The sequence below is a fragment of the Adiantum capillus-veneris genome, chromosome 21 (genome assembly GCF_014529385.1).
Source record: "Adiantum capillus-veneris isolate H3 chromosome 21, ASM1452938v2, whole genome shotgun sequence".
NCBI classification, from domain to species: Eukaryota; Viridiplantae; Streptophyta; class Polypodiopsida; order Polypodiales; family Pteridaceae; genus Adiantum; species Adiantum capillus-veneris.
This window is the reverse complement of record NC_140951.1, coordinates 47,462,240-47,488,024: the sequence shown is the minus strand read 5'-3', so window position 1 is coordinate 47,488,024 and position 25,785 is coordinate 47,462,240. Positions and strand designations below refer to the sequence as shown.

At 42.7% G+C, this 25,785-nt stretch overlaps 3 protein-coding genes and 2 pseudogenes across 3 annotated transcripts; 1 reads left to right on the top strand and 4 right to left on the bottom strand.

The window, feature by feature from the left end:
• Positions 1-3,636: 3,636 nt before the first annotated feature.
• Positions 3,637-4,954, bottom strand: LOC147430906 (uncharacterized). The gene is made up of 2 exons (XM_086494470.1): positions 3,882-4,954; positions 3,637-3,787 (listed from the first exon to the last, which is right to left on the bottom strand). The coding sequence occupies exons 1-2, from the start codon at positions 4,701-4,703 to the stop codon at positions 3,767-3,769; spliced, it is 843 nt and encodes a 280-aa protein (XP_086350596.1). The 5' UTR covers positions 4,704-4,954; the 3' UTR covers positions 3,637-3,766.
• Positions 4,955-5,963: 1,009 nt separating this feature from the next.
• Positions 5,964-10,134, bottom strand: LOC147430905 (uncharacterized). The gene is made up of 3 exons (XM_086493600.1): positions 9,018-10,134; positions 8,253-8,763; positions 5,964-6,354 (listed from the first exon to the last, which is right to left on the bottom strand). Exons 1-3 carry the CDS (start codon positions 10,132-10,134, stop codon positions 5,964-5,966), a joined length of 2,019 nt encoding a protein of 672 aa, XP_086349726.1.
• Positions 10,135-10,271: 137 nt separating this feature from the next.
• LOC147430904 (uncharacterized) lies at positions 10,272-14,418 on the bottom strand. The gene is made up of 3 exons (XM_086494471.1): positions 13,721-14,418; positions 11,088-11,780; positions 10,272-10,991 (listed from the first exon to the last, which is right to left on the bottom strand). Exons 1-3 carry the CDS (start codon positions 14,306-14,308, stop codon positions 10,503-10,505), a joined length of 1,770 nt encoding a protein of 589 aa, XP_086350597.1. The 5' UTR covers positions 14,309-14,418; the 3' UTR covers positions 10,272-10,502.
• Positions 14,419-15,848: 1,430 nt separating this feature from the next.
• LOC147430903 (uncharacterized) lies at positions 15,849-17,349 on the top strand (annotated as a pseudogene).
• A 5,913-nt stretch (positions 17,350-23,262) lies between these two features.
• LOC147430902 (uncharacterized) lies at positions 23,263-23,814 on the bottom strand (annotated as a pseudogene).
• Between the last annotated feature and the right edge of the window lie 1,971 nt (positions 23,815-25,785).

Genomic DNA, 25,785 nt, shown 5'->3' with positions numbered 1-25,785 from the left:
TTTAGCCATAGCTAGATAGCATTAGTTTAGGGTTTCTCATAGCTTATGTATCATGAGACGGATTTTATACGTCTTTTTGAACCATGTATATTATTACATTTGTCACCGCAGTTCCTTTTGCCAATCAATTCTTTATGCCTATGATGTTGTACAATTGTCATTATTACATTTGCCAATCAATTCATTTTGCCTATGATATGTACAATTGTCAATTTTGCAAACAATGCGTCTTGTGGGTGACTATTTTGGGTCTATTATCTACCTTTGCACTTTTTTAAAAAAGTGAATCAAGTACAATATGGTTGATGGGTGGCAGGGCATTCAATGCCTTGCCACCAAAAAAAAATTCTCTCGGGCGTCGCTATTTATGGCTCTGTAGTGTCGCTATGAGCGTCGCTATAGTCTTCTGTGTAAACGTCGCTATAATCGTCGCTATGAGCGTCTCTATGAGCGACGCCTATAGCGACGGTTATAGCGACGCTCTCGTAGCGACGGTTTTAGCGACGCCGGGGGTTATAAAAACCCAGTGTATTTCCGTCGCTAACTGCGTCACAAGAACACACAACCTCTTGTAGTGATTGCATATAAATAAGGGTGGGGATTTTTGTAGGACATGAGATAAAATGCCCCATTAACTTCAGTGGGTTGGTGACCAAAACATATGGTTGCTTTTACCTCACTAATTTTTTTTGGGCAAAAAAAATAGGTACAAAAAAGTTGCATTTTTGCCATTCTGCGGACCTATCATCAAAGTTTCTATCATCACGCTCAATACAGATACTATATACATGTTTTCTTAGTTTCCTTTGGGCCTTTGGATTCAAAAGGAGCCATGGAGCATGTCAAAAGGATAATGGAACTCTTACAATTGGAACTTTGGGGGCAATGATAAAGTGCTAAATACAGCAAACGTGGAAAAACTGGGTTTAGCATTATGACCTCTAGAAACCCATAGAAACTACTCAATATCTAGCCAAGTTTGTAGTCTATGATTAGATATGGTTACTACCTACAAAATACACACAATTGGCCTAAGAAACTAGCAATATTGAGAAAGTTATACTTGCTACTCTAAAATGTATCGTATTCTTCAACAATCAAAAAACTCAACCATCATCATATACTATGCTATATAGCATATTAGGTCCCCCAAAACTCAAGGAAGATTAGCTTTATGTTATACATTACACTTACACAATCAAAATTGAATTTGGATATCAAGAAAGCCACCAAAAAAATCATAAAAGTGCTAATTTTGGCCAAAAAAACAGGATTATGCAATTCTTGTAAATTGGTCATAACTTTCAATTTTAACACTTAGCTCTCCCTACAAGCATCAAAACACGTTGAGAACTATGAAGGCCTAACCTATAGCCATCTAAACCTCACAAACATGAAGTTTAGAGTGGTATAGTTGCCAAAAAATGAAAAAAAAGCCAAAAACAGGACCCGTTTTTTCACACAGTTTAGGTTCAAAAATGTTGTGCAAGAGTAAGGTTAATGGTGAGATTGATACTCCAAAAAAATGCTAAGTTTTTTTCAGCTCATACGGCAACTTTGTGGATATATAGTACTTAGAAATTCATTTTCATACTCTTCAAATAATTCAAGAAAAATGGTCACTTAACAGGACACAAAAGTGTCCAAGGACATAAAAGTGTCCTGTTACCATTCTAGTGTTAACTTTAGCATTAAAAAAATATAAGTTAAATGTAATTTAACATAATCTTAAATGTAATTTTAAATCTAATCTAATCATAAATCTTAATATAATATTTCATTTTATATTTTCTCTACTTTTTTTAATCTCTCTCTCTCTCTCTCTCTCTCTCTCTCTCTCTCTCTCTCTTTGTTTTCTTCCCTTACCTCTCTCTTTTAGTCTTCTCTCCCTCTCTCTCTCTCTTTGTTTTTCTCTCTCTCTCTCTCTCTCTCTCTCTCTCTCTCGCTCTTTTCCTCTCTCAATGTGTATGTGTATGCATTCTTTGTTTATGCATGTGTGTGAAATTTTTTGTACATTCAATGTGTGTGTATATGTTTTTTGTTTATGTATGTGTGTACATTCTCTCTCTCTCTCTCTCTCTCTCTCTCTCTCTCTCTCTCTCTCAAAGACACAATGTGTATGTGTGTGTGTGTGTAAGATTGAGAGGGAGAGAGAAACAGGAAAGAGAACATGAGAGAGAGAGGAGAGGGAAGGAGCATACCTGGCTCTCTTTCCTCTCCTTGTGTGTGTGTGTGTGTGTGTGTGTGGGGAGGAGAGAGAGAGAGAGAGAGAGAGAGAGAGAGAGAGAGAGAGAGGCGCGGGTTTACATGTTTCGCTAGAGTGCCAAAACTCAGATATGAGATCTGAGTTTTTGGCGCTCTCGATTTTTTTAAACCCCTATCAGCGTCGCTATGAGCGTCGCTATGCAACAAGTAGTATAACGATGCTCATAGCGACGTCGTGGATTTCACCATCATTACATTTTTTTGGAACAGATACTTGGTGACTAAACTCTTTATGGATGGTAGGTATAACTTTACAAAGGTTTTAAGTAGGACATGGATAACAACTGATAGGTTTGTTTATTCTTTTAATACGTATTCAAAGCTAACGAATCTGTTGGCTTGTCTATATAGATGCAGGTGAAGACTCTATCTTTACTTAAGATTTTTTTGGCTTTGATGTTGTCCGTGACCGATATATTTGGTCTCTATCACTTTAGTATCGATTGTTTTTAGCTTTTTAATGTACAAATCACTAGAATGATGCCTCATTTTCACTATGATGTACAAAATTGAGTCAAAACTGAATTGTTTTTGTGCTATTCTTTTTACTTTGTCTATAGCCAGGTGTCTTTTGAACTAATATATTCTTTTGTGTATAAATATTAGTTTGAAAACAACAACACACATACATACGTATATACATATAATTTAAATGCATACACACTAGGTACATTATACACATGTATATACATAAATACATAGAGATATTCATAAGCAAGATTAGAGACATGCAAGAAATATAATAAGAGTGTTTCTATATGTACTTATGGGTGAGCTTGGTAAGAGCAAGCGAGATCTATCGTAGACGGGTCACACGAGTTCGTTGAGTGCAATGGAGGTGGCCAAAATGTTTGAAATGTATAAACTTGAGATAGAATGCAATATGTTGTGGTGAGCTTGGGGCTTATTGTGGTGAATTTCCATATAAATATCTACAAACCATGAAGGGGAGGCCACTTATATAAGTGTATTGTGATGTAGAATAAGTGCTAGGGGTAGGTCAACGAATCATCAAAACACATCATCTAGATTCTAGAAGGGTTGAACCTAAGTAGAAGCCGAAGCAACCATGGACCTAAGTAGAAGGGTTGTACCTAAGTAGAAGCCGAAGCAACCATGGAGTCTCGCGGTGGATTATCTCTCTCTGCTTCTTGCCTCTCAGCTTCGCGCACCAGTCTTTCCCATGATTCAGCTGCAGGATTATGGAAGGTAAGTACGGGCTCTGGAAGGCTTGAAAGGACGTCTTCAAGAAAACGAAGCAACCATGTCTCGCGCCTCTGAAACTGATAGATTATCTCCCTCTTCGCTTTGCCCCTCAGCTTCGCTTCCACCCATCTTTGCAGCTCCTCCCAGTCTTCCCCACACTTCTTGACCAGCTCCAGACTCCGATTGACACCGTCAAAAGATAAGTACCAGTATATTCCCTCCAGATCACTAAAATCAATGCAACCGTGCTCATCGACTGTGAGCGACATCAGCAAGCATGACAGCATCGCCTCCTTCAGCCGTCCCTCCTCCTCACCTGCATATTCATAACCAACCATTATGTACACACACACACACGCACACACACGCACGCACTGGGAAACAACCAGACGCTATATAGTATTAATTACCTCTTGAGAATAATATTCCCATAGGAACTGCCTCAGCGCAGCCACACACAGCGGCCCACACAGGTCTGCCCACTCCAGCAGCAACTCTCTATCCCTCGCGAACCTGCAGCCCTCGAAGGAAAGACATGTCAACCTGCACGGGAGCGCATGGATATCCTTGAACGGTAGCTCCTCCATGCTATCACATCCTTGGAACTGCACCCACTCCAACTTTCTCATCTCATCACAACCCCTCACACCTTTGAGCGTTACACACTCTCTTATCCAGAGCAACTCCATTTCCTGCAGGGCATGCAAGGAAGGTAGCTCTAATTCCAACATTGGACATGCTTCCAAGTGAAGGCAAAAAAGATGGATAAGGCGGTCAATGCCATCCAGGCGTCTGAGGTGCTTAAGGCAGATCATCCGCAGCTCTGTGAGATTCTGTGGAAATATACTCAACAAGCGGGCCTCAGCTAAGCAGGGAGGGCATTTCTGCACTGTCTCATCATCCTCATCTGATGCACACTCCAATGAATCATCTGAAGACCCCAACTCATGAAGCCTTTCCAATCTCTTCAAATTATCCAGGCCCTCAAAGGACACCATTCCCTGCATAATCAATGTTCCCAGATTCGTAAGCTCTGCAAGGTTGATGGGAGCTGCAGTTGATCTGCCAGCCGAGGAAATTGTTAGACGGACCAACGACCTTAGTTCCTCTAATCCTGCACTTTTGTAATCCCAGACTCTCTGTTGCTTCCACGCAGTTGCCTTCTGCGAAAGAGTAAGATCCCTCAAGCGAGTCAAACTACTGAGACATTTGGGCCTACTCTGCTGCAACATGGAGTAGCAGTCCACGTTCAAATGGTCTAGCAGCTTCAAACCCTCAACACCACTCAAGACACATGCCTCTGAGCAATCCGAAACCACAAGTTCGCTCAGGTTGGGCAAAGCCTGCAATCCAAGCTTAACCTCCTTGACGCTTTCACACCCGCGTATAATGAGGCTTGTGAGGCTCAAAAAGCCAGCAGAGAGATCCACTCTCTTCAGCTCGCTACACTCTTCAAGGTGCAAAGTCTGGAGGGTATGCCTCGCAGATGAAAGATCGAGAATCTCCTTGGGGCCAGTATGCAGGGCCACACGTACAAGTTTTAACCTACGCAAACCCCTCCAAGTTGGTTTCATAAGTAGAGCATTCTGAAAGGATGTGGACACAATTTCTACGTCCTGCAAGTTTGGGCTTCCAGCGAGTAAGTCCTTGCCCTCCAATCTTTTCTTCCTTCCCAGTGTGTTATCATTCGGCGTACACGTCTTAATAGCGCACCCACATCATGGAGATGTGTTTGTATAGAATCTTGGTCAATGCTGAGCTGAGAGTGCTCCTCCAATTCCTTATAAGCATCGCCCAATATGTGCAAGGGCCGCCTATTAACGAATCTAAATGATTCCAAAGCTGTGGGAGGGCGCCAAGTCTGAATTCTTCAAGGCAATACTCCTCTACATTGAGTTTTCGCAAATGCGGCCGGCAACTGCTAATAGCATCAATATGTCTGATCTCAGTATTCTCCAAGCAAAGTACCTGCAACCTCGTCATGTGCTTCGCAATTCCCAGATAATTAGCTGGCTGCTTCATAAAAAATGGGACATAATTATCCAGCTTCATGTAGCAGAGACCGCTAAAGTAGCTGACTAGTGTGAACTTGAGTACTATATAGAAGATAGAGTGACAGAGGAGAGAAAGAGAGAGAAGACAGAGAGATGAAGGTAGAGAAGAGAGAGAGATGTGAGAGAGAAGGGAAGGGGGAGATGACACCAAGTAGAGGGGGAAATTCGAATTTGAATTGCACACAACAATTGCTTGGGAACAATACAAGGGGAGTTCCTTTTATAGGCTTGGATAAGCAATCTAGCCGTTGTAGGGATAAGGTATCTGTGGTAAGGTTTGAACTCCACTTAGGTGTAAAGTGCACTTGCACTTTCCACATCCCCCCTCAAACCGAAATCATAACAGAAAGCATAGAGCATTTGTGAGGAGATCCCCCCTCAAATGCGAATACAAAATAAAACCATGATGAAATACAATGAGTGTTGTTGAAGATGAAGCTAGGGAGATTCCAAACCGGCTCTTGATGAGCAAAGAATGTGTTTTTCAGGAGGAACTGCTTTGGTAAGGAAATCGGCAACATTCTCTGTGGTAGAGATGTATTTGAGGTGGATGAAGTGTTCTTCTACTAGCTCCTTGATGAAGTGATACGCGAGCTTGATGTGCTTTGTGCGCTCGGTAAGTTGAGGACTCTTCGCTATTGCAATTGCTGACTGATTGTTGCAATGTAGAATGATTGGGGGAGTGGCACATGGAATCAGCAATTCTTCTAGGAGTTGGTGAAGCCACAATGCTTCACGAGCAGCAAGGGATGCTGCTATATACTCTGTATCGCGGCAGATGATAGAGCAAGTGAAGTCTAGCGCTTGCTTCGCCAAGAAATAGAACCTCCTGCAAGAAGAAATACATGCCCAGAGATGCTATGCATATTCGGGTCTTGGCTGGTCCAGTCGGCATCAACAAAACCTTTGATTTGCAGTGGTGATGAGTGGTGTTGACTATAATATGTGAGAGAATGATGGCGAGTGTGGTGTAAGTAGCGCAGTGATCTCTTGGCAGCGAGACCATGGCATTTGTGAGGTGCCTTCATATGGCGAGATAATACATGACCTGTAAAGCTAATGTCAAGTCTTGTGCATGATATGAGATACCTTTGCTGGCCGATTAAGCGAGCGTAGGGAAAGCTTGACATAGAATAAGTGTCATCATCAGATGGTGGCATAGAAGTGAATAATTTATGCTTGACAAGTAGTGGTGTGAAGAGTTGTGCACTAGAAGAGAGAAGACCATACTCACCCAATATGTCTTCAATGTATTTCCGCTGTGAAAGCTTGATGAATCTTTTGGATCCCTGTTGACCTCTATGCCTAAGAAGTAGGTCATAGGGCCGTTCTCATGGACTGGGAATTCTTCCTTGAACATTTCCACAACATGTGAGACATATGTCTCATCACTAGCAATGATAGGAATATCATCGACATAGACACCAATGATTGCCCATCCATGAAAGAGAGTATGATAGAACAAGTTTGGGTCAGAAGTGCATTGAACCCATCCCCATTTGATAAGAAAAGCATGCAAGCACTTGAAACATTGTCGTGCAGACTGCTTGAGACCGTATATAGGCTTATGTAGCTTGCATACATAGATGGTGGGATCATCACAATAGAAGTAGGGTGGTTGAGCCATATAAATGACTTCATCTAGCCATCCATGTAAAAATGCAGTGCGAATGTCAATGTGGTGAAGAGGAATGTCAAAGAAAGCGGCTAATGCAACAAGTATGTGAAATTAGGTGATACCCATGACAGGAGAGTAAGTATGAGTGAAATCTGTACCATGTTGTTGCGTATAGCCTTTCGCGACAAGCCTTGCTTTGTAGCGTTCGACAAAACCGTTGGGGCGATGCTTCTTCTTCAGAATCCATCGGCAACCAATGGCGTCTTCGACTGAGAGTGTGTTCTGTTCGAGCGGGTCGGGGATGTTGATGGAGAGGTCTTCTTCTTCTTCTTGAAGCAAGAATGAAGCGAATGATGTTGCTTCATAGATGGCTTAGAGAGAGCGGTGTCGATGGCGAAGGGGAGGCGAGATCCCTTCATCATCCATTGGGGCTGATCTAGAGGGTCGATTAGATGCCTTGAGAGTTGAGGATGAAGAGGAAATGATGATGGGATTGATGGTGTTTCTACGAGTAGTAGAAGTAGGTGGGGTGGAGAAGGAGGATGATACGACAATAGGTGAGTGTGCCCTGCTTAGAGGCGATGAATGAGAAGATGAGGAGCTGAATTGAGAGCTGTTTGGGGACGTTTTTGATTGATGTAAAGGGCTGATGTTGCTTGGAGCAGGAGATTGTGCTATGGAGCTCGAGAATTGGAGCTTATGAGGAGAGGAATGGCTTGAGACAGAGGGCTGAAATGGTGTGTGTGTGTGTGGCCTTCTTGGAGTGTGCTTGAGAGAGGGAAAGAATGTGTGTGTATGCCAAGAATAGGCGCAAGTTGATGAGGAGCAGGTAGCGCTATAGGTTGGGGTATGGGCTGGCGTTGGTTTATTATGCGCAAGCTGTGAGCATTGGCAGCTTGCAAGTTTAATCTTGTGGGCTTATTAGATTGAATTAATGTGTGCAAGGGTGTATTCACACCATGGTTCATTGACTTGGTAAGTGTAGTAACCGTAGGGTACTACACTTGCGAGGTATTGAATATGGGGTACGCAGAAGAGGCTCAGTGGTCGATGAGGGCGGAGCATCTCCAGGATGATTAAATAGAAGAAATTCATAGAATATTACTGACCTTGAGAACAAAAACTTATTTGTTTTCGAGTCATAAAGTCGATAGGCCTTAACGCCATGAGTGTCGCCGTATCCGCAGAAGATAGTATGGATGCTCTTAGGAGAAAATTTGGGTTGAGGACTGGTGAGCAGAGGATATGCCGGGGAACCAAAGATCTTGAGATGGGTTATGCTGGGCGGGTGGTTGAACCATAGCTGGTAAGCAATTTTCTGTGGATTGACTGATGAGAGAACTCGATTCTGAATGTAGGTTGCGGTAGCTATGGCTTCTTCCCAGAAAGAAATAGGAAGTCGAGCGAGGGCTAGCATTGAGCGGGCAACTTTGACTAAAGTGCGATTCTTGCGATCGGTGACTCCATTTTGCTGAGGGTGATCCGGAATTGTAAATTCCCGTCGAATGCCATTTGATACACAATATTGTTGAAACTCGTTGCTTTTGTATTCCCCACCATTGTCTGTCCTTAGTGCCTTGATTTTGCGATCGAGTTGTGTCTCCAGGTAGCTTTGAAAGCCTGAAATTTGATAAATGTTGCAGCTTTATCTGCCAAGAAATAGACATGAGTGTACCTTGTATAGTCGTCGATGAAGATTATGAAGTATTTGTTGCCAGTGAGTGATTGTGTCTACATTGGGCTGCACAAATCCGAGTGGATAAGCTCAAGAGGTTGAGCTGTATGGGACTTTGACCTTGGAAACTTGAAATGCTTAGCTTTGCCCAATACGCATGCTTCACAAAATGTAATTGGTGTAATTGTGGTTGGCAAACCTACCACTAGCTCCTTCTGCTGCATATCTTTGAGCACTTGTTGCGAGCCATGACCTAGCCTGTAGTGCCAAGTAAGTGTCTCCTCTTGCTTAGGAGAATTGATGACTGTTGAAAGTGCTTTGGCTTGGACTTTGCTAGAGCCGAGAGGATACAAGCGTCCTTCCTTGGGGCAAGATATAGAGAGCTTGTGATTTGTGTCAATTGTATGCAGCGTGCACTTATCATGCGTGAAAGAAAGTGTAATGCCCTTTGAGGTGAGTTCTCCTACTGAGATCAGATTCTGCTTTAGACCAGGTACATAGTATACCTTGGCTAAGTGAGCTATAGTGCCACTTGGTAGGGTAATGGCAATAGTGCCATATCCTTTAGCATGTTGAATGTTGCTATCCCCCATGAGGACTTCAAGTGGGTGTTGAAGAGGAGTGTAGTGTGCAAGCCAATCAAAATGATATGTCATGTGATGTGTAGCTCCAGTGTCTAGATACCAGATAGAAGAGTTGTGATGTGGCTTAGAGGAGCTGAAGCTTGCAGAAAAAAGTTGTATAGAAGTAGGGTGTATATCACCATCATAGCTTGAAATATTAGTGAAATGAGCATGAGCTTTGTGATGATAGCCTCCATTTGCTTTATGTCTGTTGAATCCTCCATGATTACCGCCATGATGCTTGGTTTTGGACCTACAATCCTTGGCAATGTGTCCGAACTTCTTGCAGTTGTGGCATTGTACTTGACTATAAGGTGCATTTCTAGGGCGGTTAGAACCACCTTTATGCAACTGCCTTGAGTTGTTGTAATGGTGGTTAGGACCACCTTTTCTGAAATTGATATGAGTGGCTAGAGCCACTGCAGTAGAGCCATTAGACTGGTCTCTCAAAGCTTCTTCCTGATGGATTTTGGATACAAGGCCTTGCAATGCCGAGTGTAGCTCCGTGTCGGAGGCGTACTCGTCTTCACTTGGTCTTATTTCATCTCCAGAAACAATCTTCCAGAGGCCAAGTTGCTTCAAATATAGCTCCATTCTTAGCTTCCATACATTGTAATTGTTGCCATTGAGCTTGTCAATGGTGAAGTACCTTGACTTGGTGGTTGCAACCATAGGTGACGAGGCACTAGTCATGCTAGCCGAGTGAACCTTGGAAGTCAGAGATGGATGTGAAAGTAGGCCGTTGCTTCGAGAGAAGGCTCGTAGAGTACTTATGAGCTCAAGTTCTAAAGCTCTGATACCATGTGAACGTGAGTACTATATAGAAGATAGAGTGAGAGAGGAGAGAAGGAGAGAGTAGACAAAGAGATGAAGGTAGAGAAGAGAGAGAGATGTGAGAGAGAAGGGAAGGGAGAGCTGACACCAAGTAGAGGGGGAAATTCGAATTTGAATTGCACACAACAACTGCTTGGGAACAATACAAGGGGAGTTCCTTTTATAGGCTTGGATAAGCAATCTACCGTTGTAGGGATAAGGTATCTATGGTGAGGTTTGAACTCCGCTTAGGTGTAAAGTGCACTTGCACTTTCCACAACTAGTGTATTTGCGGATATTAGATTCAGACTCTTCATATTCTGCATAGATGCATAAACATCAAGGTCGTTGCACTCCAATAGTGGGGTCCCGTCGAAGCCTATGATGTCTAGGCTCACAGGAGAGGTTAGCCCTGCAATTCTCACTTTCAGCAACGATCTGCAATTTCTGATGACGACACTTTTCAAGCTTGAGAAATTCCTCAGGCAAATTGTCTCACACACTGCTTCCACTTCTAAAATCATGGCTCGTACTGGCCATTCTGCACCCCTTTCCTCCAGCTCCAGGTCTACTTCTACTGCATGGGAGTCGCTACATTGCCTACTTACATAATAAGACCGACATACAAACCTTTTCTCTTGGATACTCTTGGCAAAGTTCAAATAAATATCATGGACAAGGATACGACCTGTCTCATCGATTGCCTCGATAAAGCACAGCCTTTTGAGACGTCGTACCTGTTATAACATGGATGCCACAGTAATTATACGAATATGAGCCTGGAGTTTCCCTTGCTCAACAAAACAAAAGTTAACAGAAATGCTATAATTTACCAGTTCCCGAACAATTGCTTCATCTCTTCCGTGCATGAAGCCTAGGATGGACCACTCGTGCGAACTGCCTTGAAAATAAGAAGGTTGAATAAAAAGAGCCACATCCAGAAACAGCAGTTGGAGCTCCTCATCCAATGAATCCTTGAAGCTCTTAAGAATGAGCTCTTGCACCACATCCTCCCTGTATGCCTCCATAACTTTGTTGTTGAATGAGCTCCAGAACCTCTTTTGATCTCTAGCCCATCTATCTACATCTCTCTCATTGCTTACCAGCATGGCACCCATTCTCTTAACAACCAAAGGCAAGAAATCTTTTCTACCGAAACTACACATGCGCAGAATATTGCGCACCACTTGTTCCTCCTCCTGCCCCAGGCCAATATCAAGTTGATGTGGTGCAGAGTCACCTCCTAGGCTCATTGTTTCCAACAGGAGATTAGTAGCTTCATCTTCGTCTATACTGGGCATGCGCATGCTATCGCAGATGCAATTACACATCAGGTGTTGCATTCTTTTTAGTGCTGGCCTTAAAATATCAAAGGTGCCGGCTGTGAGGAGCACTTGGCTACCTAGCCCAATGACATAATGGAGGATTCTTTGCAGTTCTTCCGATGACTGATCGGCAGAGATGTTGTCCATTGCTACGAACATTGGTGTCTTCGAAAGTGAATGATCCTTGAGTAAAGACACAACCTACAATCTCAAACCAATCACTTATAAGTCTCTCACGTTGTGTGTGTGTGTGTGTGTGTGTGTGAGAGAGAGAGAGAGAGAGAGAGAGAGAGAGAGAGGACAAAAGTAAGTGTAAATTTGTAAATACCAGTAAAATTTATGAAACACAATATTGTGAGTTACACTAGATTGGGTGCAACCTGCAGAATTCTTGCATCTCATCTCTCTTATATTCACGTCCCAAGGCCATGCAAGATTGTGCAGAGGGAACTACAAAATTTTGCAGGTTGGACCTAAGTGATTCCTAAGAATTGGGTGATGACCCGCAGGACTTCGCTCTTAAACCAGTTGTCGAGCACATCCGTGGCAAAAAACGATGTTATGGAGAATGGCTTCCGGGACTGTAGATGCTTGTGCATCTAGGAGAGCTTATAAAGGTTCACACCATCGGGCAAGGTTGTACAGAGGGAACGACAAAATTCTGCAGGTTGAACCTAAGTGATCCCTAAGCATTGGGTGATGAGTGCATGACTTCGCTCTTAAAGCAGTTGTCGAGCACATCCGTGGAAAAAGACGATGGTATGGAGAAGGGCTGCCACGACTGTAGATGCTTGTGCATCTAGGAGAGCTTATAAAGCTTCACACCATCCGGCAAGATTGTACAGAGGGAACGACAAAATTCTGCAGGTTGGACCTAAGTGATTCCTAAGCATTGGGTGATGACCTGCATGACTTCTCTCTAAAACCAGTTGTCGAGCACGATGTTATGGAGAAGGGCTGCCGCGACTGTAGATGCTTGTGCATCTAGGAGAGCTTATAAAGCTTTACACCATCGGGCAAAAGAGAGAGAGAGAGAGAGAGAGAGAGAGAGAGAGAGAAAAGGAAAGTTTTTCAAACTTAAAAATGAGGTCATGTTTTAAGGACTTAATAATAATGCAGATGGGGAAGTATCCGCATTCCTATCAAAGTTACTAGTGTGGCTAGCGGCCTTCGGCCGCCTCTCTCTCTATAGCGTGCACTGTCCTCAGTGTTACCGGAGTAGCTGCAAAGCCACACTACCGGATGAGGTAAACTGCGCCACGTGGCCCCTTGAATGTCTATCTGCTTAATATATAGTATAGATGTGCCACTTTCTCTACCCAAAAAGAAACAACCATGCCAATTCAAACTTGACAGATTCTATTTGCACTGTGTCCACTGGCCTCACTGCGGCAAAGTGGACTTGCCGCTCCCTGGAAGTCCATAGAGACCCAATACACAAGTGAATCTAGACAAAGTGGGCGAGGTTAATGAATCATGAGGATTGTGGACTTGCGACGCTAGTTCCTTCATCTCCTCATACTTACCCGAAATAATCTGTGCAGCAGAGAGACACAATTAATATATATTGAGAGATATGACAATGAGAAGGAATTTTAATATGGGAAAATTACCAAAATATCTCTCTAATTTGTGGAAATTCCCAAAAATACCCTTCAAATTTCAAAAATTCCCAATATACCCCTCATATTTTGTCATAAATTCCCGAAATGCCCTTCAAATTTTCCAAAATTCCCAAAATACCCTTGGTTGTGAGAGTAAATTTATCTTTGAAGATAAATTTTTTTGTAGCTTTCATAAGAAGACTGATTGTCTATCAATACAAGATACTAAAACTAGAATTTGAGCTGGTTATGTAGGCTTTGGAGATGAATTGCTTCATTATTTTGAGACATAATTGTTTTTTTTTGGGAGGTAATTTGTGACAAATTACATGCTAAGCATTTAAAAACAGATCTCCATTGTCAAAAAAAATAAAGATTAGGAAATCGTGAACAATCCAACTAAAATAGATACAAGGGTAATTTGGGAATTTTTAAAATTTGAGAGGTATCTTGGGAATTTCCAGAAATTAGAGGGGTATTTTCGTAATTTTCCCTTTTAATATTTATTAAGGTTGATCTGGTGGAGAGACTACTTGCCTTACAGAGGCGATCTCTGCCTTTCACGTAGCTGGTCTCAAACATTTTGCGTGGAGCGAGCGGCCCTTGAGAGCTGAGAATATTGTTCACAATCCTTTCAATGTATGTGAGCTCTCCCTCTTGGCCAGTAGCATCGTAAGCGAGTCCATGTAGCGAGCGCAGAGATTGGACAGCCTTTTCCCACTCCATCAGACTGATCCGTTTATCCTGCTTTGCAAACGCTCTCCATTTGCTGTGCCACTTCTTGAGGTTTCCCTTCCTCTTGAGGTCGTCAGGGACGAGGCGAAAGAAGAGGGGCAAGATCTTGACAGACGGCGTAGCATGCATAACGGCACAAAGCTCAATCATCGGCCATTTGGAAGACAGATACTCATCAGACAAGACAACGAGAGCCAGTTTACAAGCGGAAGCTGCAGTTAGGATGTGACGAGGGAAGTCTTCACCTAGGGGTAAGCTATCCCGATTCTGATCAAAAAAGGTGGAAAAGCCATGGCTGGTGAGCGTTCGATACAGATCCTTGGCAAAGCCCTTCTGAGCGCCACTATGAGAAAGGAAAATGTCCGAGACACAGCTGCTGGATTGCTGCATGCTTATCGATGGCAAATTGGGAGATATCTCTCTCCCCCCCCCCCATATTGGAGAGCTCCTTTGTCCGCCAGCTATGAGCGCTCTCTCTCTCTCTCTCTTTCCATCTATGGAGGGTGGACCTGGTCGACGCGCGAACGGGTGAACCTGCAAGCCTGGCCACTAATTAAAAAATCGACGACCAATAATAACTCATGTACGAAACGATGTCCTAGCTGAAGCAGGGTGAGCCTCATGACTAAGTGGCACGGGTCTTAAATGACCCCAAGCGGTGTGATCAACGGCTGAGGGTAAGTGGGGAGGATCTCAACGACTTAAATGACCCCAAGCGGTGTGATCAACGGCTGAGGGTAAGTGGGGGGGATCTCAACGACGGCGGACGACAGACAAAAAGTCACCGTGAGCAGAATTGGAACCCGGTCGGGATTTGAACCCAAGCGAGCGCGGTGAGAGGCACACGTCCTAACCACATGCATGCGGATGTTTGGTTGTCCAAGAGGGAAAAACATAAACATATAAAGTAAACGAAAATGCTAAAAAGGAAACATGGACACAAAAAGTGAACATGGACAAGCCGTTTAAAATCGGATGGCACTCCGTGCCTCTGCTTTTGTGCGCATCGTTGCTCGCCGCCGATCCTATGACGGGGTCTTCATTTAAGACCCCGTGTTACTTAGTCCTGAGGCAGGGCGAGGGTGGACCTGTTGGTGGGAGCGGGTGAACATCCCAACCTGGCCACCAATAAAAAAAGTCAAGGTGTAGGGAAAGCTCTCTTGCTGACCTTTCCTTGGAATCCAACGACCACGTGGCGACTGGCGGTCGGGGATGGATAATGGGCCGTCCTCTTGTCTGCTTCCTGATGATTTAGGTTGTTCTTTTGCAGATCTTCAACATCATGCGGGTATGTCCAGTACGAGACCCCTTAACTGTAAGGGTTATGTCTCTGCAAAGCATCAGCGTGGCGTAGGTATGGGAAGCAAGGCTATTGCCTTTGAAGTTCAACATGGTGGTGATGTTTCTTCTGTAGTACAACTCCAAAACGCCACTTCACCTGCATAGCTTCAGTATGGCAGAAATGTTTCGTCACCTGTAGAGCTTCAACATGGCATTTGTATGGCCAACAAGCAAGGCCTCGAACAATTCGACTTCAATTCACCTGCTGCTTGCAAGAGTAGAGAGGGTAATTCTTCTACACCATACAGATTCCATGGTAGGTGTTGCTCTACCACAATCAGAGCCTTCTTATGTTGGAAACAAGGTTCAAGCTGTGGGTAATTCAAGTTTTCTCATTTTAGATGGTGATTCTGAGATGGAACTTCAGAATGTGGCAAAGAGTGCCACCAAACAAAAAGACCAATGGGCGTGCAAGAAATTTGACACATGGAGGAAGCTAAATGGTTTGGATTGTGAAATACCTTTGGAGAAGATATATCTTCGAGAGCTAAATGTCATGCTTTCAAAGTTTTTTTTGGTAGTGTGCAAGCAAGGTGATGGCTTGTTCCCGTCCAATACTTTAATGGGTATGTTCCGCTGTTTTGATAGGATGATTAAGAAAGAGCAAGATCTAGGGATTGCAAGCACAGGTATTTGCGAGGTTCCTTTCGACATTGTCCGAAACCCTATCTTTAAGAGCACAGAAAATGCTGTTTTGGTTGCAATGCGAAGATCAGTTGCTGGTGGCGTTTGCAAAGATAGAAAATAGCTTCCGTGATCGGGCTGAGCATGGAAGAGGCAATTTTGGGTGACATTGACTTTAGCATTCAACATGCTCATGGATGCCAGATGCGCTTTGCGCTTTTTTTCAAGGTAAATTTCTCAATGAGGGGTGGTTTGGAGCTTTACAGGCTGGAGAGGACAATGTTCTCAAGGGGCAATGACGAGCTTGGATCCTATGTCAGGTATGATTCTATTCTTTCACGTTTTACTGATTTGTACTTCAGGTTTTAAGACATTATGCTGGCGCTGATTTATATTTGGGATTTTAAGACATATGTTTGGTTGAATATTGTTGTGTTGTAGGTTTTTTGAAAGATCTAGCAAAAATTATAAGGTCGACTTGTTGCATTATCGACCAGAACATTGTAGGCTTTGTGTTACTATCCGTGATGGTGATGTGGTATGTGACATTTGATCAACTCATGCATCACATGCCGTCGATTGTTGAGGCCGATAGAAATCTGCACTTTGTTTTCTTACAGCCAATCAGTAGTCCTCGCACAAAGGTGATTGGCAGCCTGTGATTGGTTGCTTGTGACATGACTAGTGGTTGCTTGTGACTGTTGTAGTTTTGAATCTGTGAAAGGAAATAAGGCTTGCAAGTTTCTTTTTATGATGGTTGAAGGTTTGGTATAGCCAAAACCGGGTTTCTGTGAAGATTTTGATTGGTCTTGTGAAAAGTATTAGTGAGCGATCAGGAGTGGGAGGAAAATTTAGTAACAAGAGCCTTCGTAACGCGTGCGTGACTCGAATGAGTCTTGGATAGGTGCCTCTCGAGGTGAGGATGATGGTGATCGATCACAAGCGTGCCACTTCATATGACAATTACGATTTGTTAGGTGAAGTTCGAATGGCAGTTGCCCAAGATATCTTGTCGCATCCATATGATGCATCAGGAAAGTTAAAGGCATACCCACAAGTTTTGAAGGAGAAGTATAATGATTTTGTTCGAAATATTGAAGGTGGTCCTTGCTTTAGTGGAGATGCTTATTTTCTATACATAATCTGTTGATTACTTACTGTATTTTTGTGTTGTGTGTACATATGATGGAAGCATTGATAAAAGTAATGGTGCTGATTTTTCATTTGGTAATAAAGAAAATGTTGCAAGTGTTGTGAACATGGAGCAGACAGTGGTGGGTTCTAAACACGAGACTTCGGGTGTAAATGTGCAGAAGTCAACAGGAGGTCATTTTCTTTTGGACAACTTCTGAGATGGTTGTTGATGGCTTTTTTATGAAAATGTTGTCACTTGTGATCACTCGATTTATGCAGGTGCTAGCAAGAAAGTAGGTTGTGCTGGAAGTGTGGAGTGTCTTAAGATGTAATGGAATTGGCCTATTTAATTTGAGAGTAGCGGAAATTAATGAGAGTACTTTTGAGAAATGACTTTGTGAGCATAGCGGGTGAACATAATTGAAGATATCAACATAATCATAGCAATTAGCTAACTTGGCATGAACAATACTTTTGCAAGAGAGAGAATTTAGAGAACATGACAACAGTTGAGGACCAGATTTATGTGGAGCCGGTCCCCCCTCCAATAGGCATTTGTATTATGATTTCTCCCATTAAGAGAGACTTGTTACAATACAATCTTTGTGTTCCTTGTGACCTAGGTGATGCAATGAAGATGGAAATCTTCCTGCATCACAAACATAACATAAACTTGAAGAAAGCTTTAACTATCCCAAGCCTCAGTCCCAAGACCTCAAACACCTTCGAAGGTGGAGAGAGCTAGCAGGGAATGAGTGTAGGGAAGAGGAAGAAGAAACATTTCGTAGGAGAAAGAATTAGTTCCTCACTTATTATAACTCTTGTTGCTAGCATATATAATAGCATAGTAATGAAGAAGAAGGATATGGCAAGCTTAAGCATTGAAGCATGGCTCTTGGTTGGATTTGCACTCCATATCCAAGAGTGTTGGTGTAGGCTCTCAACCTCTACTTGCTTGGAGAAGGAGAGGGAGCTCTTGCACTTTGCATAGCACACAATGAGAGTGTTTGTGAGTGTGTGTGGGTGAGTATACCCCCTAAGCAACCCCCTAGCTTGCTTGGGTCGACCCCCCCTTGTAGCTCATTGGACCCCTCCAGGCCTAGCCAATCACAAGCAGGAGGCATTACAAGCAGCAAGGGTAGCCTTGAGACAAGTGTCCCCCTTTCCCCTTTGAGAGAGATGGCTAGATAAATGCTAAATCATTTAATTAAATCTCTTAAATTATTATTGGACCCCTTAGGTGGCCAACCAATAGGCTTCAGGCACACCATGAGGGCAACATGAGGAGGAACTTGACAAGTGTCCCTTTTGCTTTCTTTGTACCATGCATGCCTTGTGTGAGTGTGTGGGTGTTCTCTCTCATCCCTCCTCATGTAGGGCTCGCCCCCTCATTGTAGGGATTGAATCTTTGACTTTTTGACACCTCAAGCCCCTCATGCATAGGCCCAATTCCCACCACAAGCTTGGCTCATAAGCACTTTAAGCTTGGGCTGGGTTCTCACCTCAAGTGCAACCCTAGCATCTCAAGCATGTCAAGCACCTCAAGCATCTCAATAATTAAGCACCTCAAGCACCTTAGTCATCAAGCATGACAAGCAGGACAAGCACCTCGAGCTGGGTCGGGTTCCCGCGCCTCAAGATCAGCCCTAGCTTACCTAAGGTCAAAGGCCTTTTACACACATTATTGGAGGTCTTCAATGAAGCTAACCCTAAGGTCTTATTCTCCATTTGTTAGCCTTGCTCTTTGATATACCATCTCTCATTTGGGCCCCTTTACCATTCGCCCCGTGTTGAAATAGATCTATAAGCACATGTCTATATCTTAACACTTGTTCCCGTTTATTCTCCCACATTAAGTGATCAATTTAATATGAGAAAATCATTTGGGTTGGTTATATATTAGATATTAGATTTTATGACATAAGATTGCAAGAGGAGTGCGAGGTGTTGGTACTCAAAGTGAAGATGGAGGTAGTCGTCCAGTACAATTTTCCGGTGGGATCTATTTTGTTCCGTACAAAGTTGGGGACGATATCCCCTTTGACAAGTTACTTCTGAATAATTTCCACATGCAATAGCACAAGCTCTCGGTGTTCCTTTGCAAAGTCCTCCAAGTGTTGGAATGTGCTTATTTCCTGGTTGTAATATGTCTAATTGTGTAGTCAATGTCTATGTCACGAAAGACGATTCTCGTGTAGTTGATCTAGGCGCTCATCCTGGTCATATGAGCAAGGAGTGAGTGGGGGTTATTTTGGTGTTGATTGTGAGTTGGACATAGTCATTTTGTTGATGGTATAACACATAAACTCTACCTAGACTGGCTGTCACACTGTTTCAGTGATTTTCTTTAGGGAAAATGACCAAAATACCCCTCTAATTTGATGAAATTCCCAAAATTCCCCTCGTATTTTCAAAATTCCCAAACTGCCCACAAAATACACCTAAGATTTCCCAAAATATCCTTAAATAATTTGAAAATTCCCAAAATACCCAAGTCCTAAATTAAGCAAATTGGAGAGAAAATCGTTCATATGCATTTAAGCTTTCAACACCCAATGAAGGCAAGTCAAGTCTTTGCTACATTCAGAGCAAAATCGCAAGGAAAATGTGGTCTGGCTTCCTAATACAAAATGAAGCCAAATCCCCGCTATAATCAAAAAGAAAATCCCTCACATGTTGAGAGTAATGCATTGAAGCTTTTGACACAAAATGAAGGCAAGTCAAATCTTCCAACACAAAATGAAGCCAAATCCTAGCTACATGTCGAGAAAATAGAAAAGAAAGGTCCTCACACGCATTGTGACTTTCCTGTACAAAATGAAGCCACATCCCAACTACATATTCAATCTACAATTGGAGCTTTGCAAGAACGCTCATTGTGGCCAAGACCACCACAACATGAGCATGTGAAAATACACTTTTCCTTGAAGCGATCCTCAGTTCTAATGCGAAGTCTTTTTAGGACGCCCATGTCATGCCAAGGGTAGGACCAGGCACGGCCAAGGGCCAGGAGTATAGTGCATGGCTTGGTGTTAATGTACGCACTTTGCATATCCTTTAGCCCAAGATTACACTTTGTAATCTGCCTATCCCCTTGGATAACTGACAGTATTGAGGTGTGTTTCCACCATGGTTTACAGACAGTGTTCCCAGATGACTAGTAAATGGGAATCACAATATCGTATAACATTGCTGAGGAATCAACAATGTTCGGAATAACCATCGTGGTTAACTTGAAAAATCCACAAACACCCAAACCGAGCCATGAACTCTATTGGTGATTAGTAGACCCAAAGTAATCTCATAGAGATACTGCACACAAAGTGCAAAATGCTTCATAAGCAACAACTTGATGAATACGCATGCCATTCCAAATCAGCCTTTGCTAAACACTAGGACCCATAACACCTAGTGTGCATGAATTTAGCAAAAAACAGATTTGAACCTGTATATCCATGATTAGCTTTGCCAATACTTATGGTGAATGTGATTCTCGTAGCACACATTGAAGAGGAATGTAAATAGTTCAAAAAAGAAACTAAATACTGTCTGTTGCAATCATTTGCAAGCCTTGCTAAAATGTTTGAACCATAATAGAAGGTGAAACATTAATCACTGCTAGGGACAAACAATGAAACTTTTTCATTAACAACTTAGAGCCTTGCTATATGTATAAACAACCATCTGTAATGTTTTTTAGCAGTACTTGTACCTGAACAAGTCATTCTAAGTATCCGACAATTTTTGGCCACCAAAATTGCTCCTGATACATCGTGCTGAAAATGGTCTAGAAAACAGATTTGACCAGCACATAGGGACTTGGTCATGACACATAATTGAAATAGGGGGCATCAGTGCCAGTCTCAGAGACTCATATTCGCCACATGTGGAATATGTCTCAACTAAGGATGTCTGAAAAAAGAACATCCTTCAAGTACAAGATGTACTTGTGAGTGGAGGTAATTGCTAACACTCTACGACGGGAGTGAGAGGGACCCTCATTAGCCTTGCTCCACACTGGCTAAACCTAAATCCTTGAGTTCTTAGACCATGTTGTATCCCATGTGACAACATGTGCCAAATAAAACCCTAGAAGTGGGTCTATAACTGCATAATGCAGAAACTGATTTTGGACAGTACAACCCAAATGGCTTGGCTCTTACATGACCGTGTCATTTCTCTTAAGAGTAAAATTGGATGATAACATAGTGTGCGAATCCGACATGGAAAAAACAAACAAAACCAAATTTGATGCGTACCTGAAGGTTGAACTTAAAGTTCACTTATCCGTGTTCAAATGCATAGGTGCACTAATGGAAAAATGAAAAATAAGCAACAATGCAATGGAAACCCTGGGTGTTACCTTCGCAATCCAACCACATTGGTTAAAATATCTGTAGTCAAACCCCTTGGCCTGACCTGTGAGAGAAACTGAACAAGTAGCAGTTAACGGTATCTAACATAGTCAACCGTGTACAAAAATGATTGGATTTATCCACTACCCCGTGGTAGATTGCGGACGTCTTTTCTTGAAAGTGCAACTGTGATAGATCGAAATGTGATCTTGAATGCCGATGGAGCGATTTAGTAATCACATGCTGGGTCTTACCCCAAAAATGTGTTTCCATAGACACTCGCAATGCCATAGAGAGAGCAGGAGATCCACATAAGTGAAATGCCTAGCTCTTATGGAAAACCATGTTGTCTCAACTCTTTACTGTCTCTAGACTCCGTGGTATAGATCAGCAGATGTGAGTTTAAGATTATCAAAAACTCAACTTGAGCGTCGCACTAAAAACATGTAGTGCAAAAATGACACCCTAAACATCCATTAATGTGACGAGACTCTTGCTTGTCCATAAAAGTCAATGTATTCGATGTGTACTCTAATGGGCAGATTTGTTCGATCTTAAGAACAATCGCCCAAGGAATGCCAATAGTTGGGTCTACTTGGAGTTTACTTACTATCAGTTAACGCATGTTTACGACTAGGTTTAGTCTCTTCATGTATAAGTCAAGTTCTCAACCTTGAACACTAGTTATGGTGGGGTTGTTTACTGATGAAGTTTGAGAACAAGTCAAAGACTTCCACTTGGCTGATGAGTTATGTCAGCAAGTTACCTTCATGGAAAAAGCAGGTACTCTTTCAGGTACATCTTTGTTGCGATAACTCGTTTAAGCATGCTCATGTGCATTCTAAATGGAGTCTACACACTAGATGGTTCCAAAAGGACAACAATGTGAAGAATCACGATTTTATTCTTCATTTCATTGAACCTCCTTCTGTACCGTGTTTTGCTCAAACAAACAGTTGTATCCATGAAGGATACCACTCTGGAAAGCATTAGTGTTCTTATTAAGATCCTACCACTTTTGTTTTCGTAGACGAAAACGATTCTCCAAGGGGGGAGTAATGTCATGCCAAGGGTTGGACCAGGCATGGCCAAGGGCCAGGACGGACATGCAGTGAAGGGGATCCCAATATTTAGCAGGCCAAGGGTCTACGTTTGCAACCAATGCAAACTATGCTCTATCTCCCAAATACTCACATGCCTCCTTTCCCTCCATTCCACGTGCATAGAACCAAGCTATTAGTTGGCGACGAATGATATCAAGCATAAATATGATAGGCTTATCTCTAGCCTCAAGCAACCATGCATTTGATGACTCAACAATGTTGGATGTAAGATGCCCACAACGATTTCCTTTAAAGTGTGTCGTCGCCCAATGAGATGGGGGTGAAGTGGTCAATAAGTAGTACATCGTGGCAGGACTTATAACTCTCATCCCTTGGATAGCTGCGTCGTAGTCGCTCATAGTGTTAGCATAAGCTGCTACCCAAAACAACCGAATAAATTCTCCATTGTTGCATTTCTTCTTGAGATTAGCATCCGAATGGCGCATACAATATGCATGCTCACATCCTGGAAAGACTAGCTCCACAACTGGGAGAAGACCTTTTTGCTTGTCTGATACAAAAGTAATCGCATTGACACTCGCCATACAATCATGTACATTTTACAAAAACCACACCCAGTTGTCTTCATTTTCCGTATCTACTACACCAAATGCTATCGGAAACAAGGCCCCCATAGTATCAATCCCTGTGGCTGTCAACAAAGCACCAAGATATTTGCTTGTTAGGAATGTCCATCCAACCCAATAAAGTCACGACAATACGTGAAATCAGTGATGCATGCTCCGAACGCAAGAAACATTAAAAAAAAACAACCTTTAGTGGTTTTCTACAAATGGGCCATAGTGCCCGGATTGCTAGCCACAAGCTTGTCGGAATAAGACTCAAGCTTTGCATAAGATTTTGCATGATCACCATGAATAATACCCAAAGCAATTTGCTTCGCCTAACAAGCAACCTTGTACAAAATTGATACTCCAGCTTCTCGACACAAATCGGCCATGAACTCCTTCGGCCTATACATTGGATGGTCTCAAAGTTTCTCTACATACCTTGTTGCAACCCATTCAACAATGGCTTCCTTGTTTCCAAGTTGTGAAGCACCATCACAAGTGTGCTCATCACGAAAGGCCTTGACCATACACCTAGGTCCACCAGAGACCAAAGATGCATGCAAGCGCTACATGCATCCCTCTGCCTTGCAGACATCGGTATATTTGGATCGATCACGCTTGGCATGCCTAAGCTCCACATGAGACTTGATTGCTTGTTCTCGAGCCTTTGAACGAAGCACATCGAGAGATTCAAATTGAGCACCAAGAGAAAGAGTTGCAGAGACGGTAGCATTATTCTTTGATGTATTTGCATTACTCTTAGCCATGGTTTCCCTCTTGTGTGTACCCGCAATACCACACTTGTTTACATACAAACAACAAAGAGCTCTTGCATCAATCTGTATCCTGCACTATGCGGATGCACATTTGCACATAGCCATGCCCATACATTGCACAAAAGGATCCCATGCATGCCTTTGAGAGAACATTGATCTGTGGAGAGAGACGCACTCAAGTCTCCCCTCGTTTTTGTGACCTATCGACCTAATGGGGCGTGTAAGCAGACACCTTGGCCACAACTGGAAAATGGCCTGCGTTGTTGTAGCCGATTGGGACACAGAGCTGGCGAGTCTAACGAGTACGTTTGCGCGACGGTTTTCCTGCTGCTAGCTGTTTTTCGCATAGTTTCAGACAAAACCCTATACAAAGATAACGAGGGCCTTTTTGGGAATACTAAAAATACGAGGGGCGTTTGGGAAATTTCCGCAAATTGTAAGGGTATTTTGGTACTTTTCCCTTTTCTTTATGTTGATGTGTCAAAATACTGTGCTTTTCTCTTTGCTGATCTGTCCTAATCTCATTTGCAGTCTGTTTTCAGAATTTGTTTCCGTCATGTGTAATTCTGGGTGTTGCTGTGTCATGATTTGGTGCTCCCAACTGTAAATGTGAAAGTGTTGCAGGGTGTGACAGTGGAGGCTATAATTCTTTGTGCTGACATGTCTTACATCTAATGGTCTTTTAGTCTAATTACTATAATTAATATGTTGCTAATGAAGGGTCCAGATTCTTTGCCCCGTGACCCTAGACCTTGACGGACCAATAATAAACAAGGTGAAGACTTCACGATGGCCTCAAGAAGGAAACATTTTTGCTGTAATAAATTGAGTGATTATTAGAACGAGTGATTATAATAACACATTTGACATGTTAATGGAGAGAGATTATAGAGAGAGAGAGAGAGAGTGATGTGCGTGCGCACACACCCACACTCACTTTCATAATGAAAATGTTCAAATGAGCATAGCACCGTTGGGAAAAATTCAATTTCACAAACATACAAAATTCCCTTTAGGATAGATTCAAAGAGGAAATTTTGTAAAATAATCGGCATTTTTTATAATTTAACTCTACTTTCTTAAAATTTATAGCATGGAGTGTGATAGCTTGTAACGTTTGGAACCACTCACCATAGCTCCTCCTTTTTCCAATAAAAATTGTCATTTCTCTGCTTTCTTGGATAATCTCGTTGAAGTTCGCAGTCGAGAGGTCGTTTTAAAACACGCGTCTATTCCTAGATCTCTAGACTAGTTTAAAGTAGTAAAGTAGGACACTTGTGTGTAGGTAAGGATAGCTTGGTTCTTCATATACTTAACTCCCATTATTATGTCGTTCTTCTAGAAAATAATCCTCCAACCAGGTGGAGTATATCTTCACGTGCCACTTTGCATCTCGAGCATCGGGGATTTCATTAACATCACAAACATATGAGCTCTCCATCTTGCCCAGTAGCATTGTAAGCGAGCCCATGTAGCGAGCGTAGAGACTGGACAGCCTTGTCCCACTCCATCACACTGATCCGTTTATCCTGCTTTGTAGAGGCTCTCTATTTGCTCTCCCACTCTTTGAGGTTTCCCTTCTTCTTGAGGTCGTCAGGGACGAGGCGAAAGAAGAGGGGCAAGATCTTGACAGAGGTGTAGCATGCATAAAGGCACAAAGATCAATCATTGGCCATTTGGAAGACAGATACTCATTAGACAAGACAATGGGAGCTAGCTTAGGCTGGACTCACATCAAGCGGCATAAGTCTTGCTGAAATGCTTATCACAAATGAGCTTACGCCAAATGGACAAGCCTGTTCACATCAGGCGCAGGCAAGCGGAAATTTTTATTGCCACCTAGTGGAAGAAATTAGTTTTCTTTCTTCCCCCCCCCCCCCCCCCCCCCCCCCCCCCCCCCCACACACACACACACCCGCCCATCCCCTCTTCCACCCTCCACATCAACACAAAAATATCATA

Excerpts from the sequence above, each read along its gene's own strand:
- LOC147430906 (XM_086494470.1), bottom strand. The coding sequence starts at position 4,703 with ATGTTGCAGCAGAGTAGGCCCAAATGTCTCAGTAGTTTGACTCGCTTG. Across the intron at positions 3,788-3,881 it reads GGGAATATTATTCTCAAGAG|GTGAGGAGGAGGGACGGCTG; the intron begins GTAATTAATACT and ends ATGAATATGCAG.
- LOC147430905 (XM_086493600.1), bottom strand. The coding sequence starts at position 10,134 with ATGACTAGTGCCTCGTCACCTATGGTTGCAACCACCAAGTCAAGGTAC. Across the intron at positions 8,764-9,017 it reads GCAGAAGGAGCTAGTGGTAG|GCTTTCAAAGCTACCTGGAG; the intron begins GTTTGCCAACCA and ends ATCAAATTTCAG. Across the intron at positions 6,355-8,252 it reads AATAAGTTTTTGTTCTCAAG|GAGGTTCTATTTCTTGGCGA; the intron begins GTCAGTAATATT and ends TTCTTCTTGCAG.
- LOC147430904 (XM_086494471.1), bottom strand. The coding sequence starts at position 14,308 with ATGCAGCAATCCAGCAGCTGTGTCTCGGACATTTTCCTTTCTCATAGT. Across the intron at positions 11,781-13,720 it reads GCAGAGATCGCCTCTGTAAG|GTTGTGTCTTTACTCAAGGA; the intron begins GCAAGTAGTCTC and ends TTGAGATTGTAG. Across the intron at positions 10,992-11,087 it reads AAGCAATTGTTCGGGAACTG|GTACGACGTCTCAAAAGGCT; the intron begins GTAAATTATAGC and ends ATGTTATAACAG.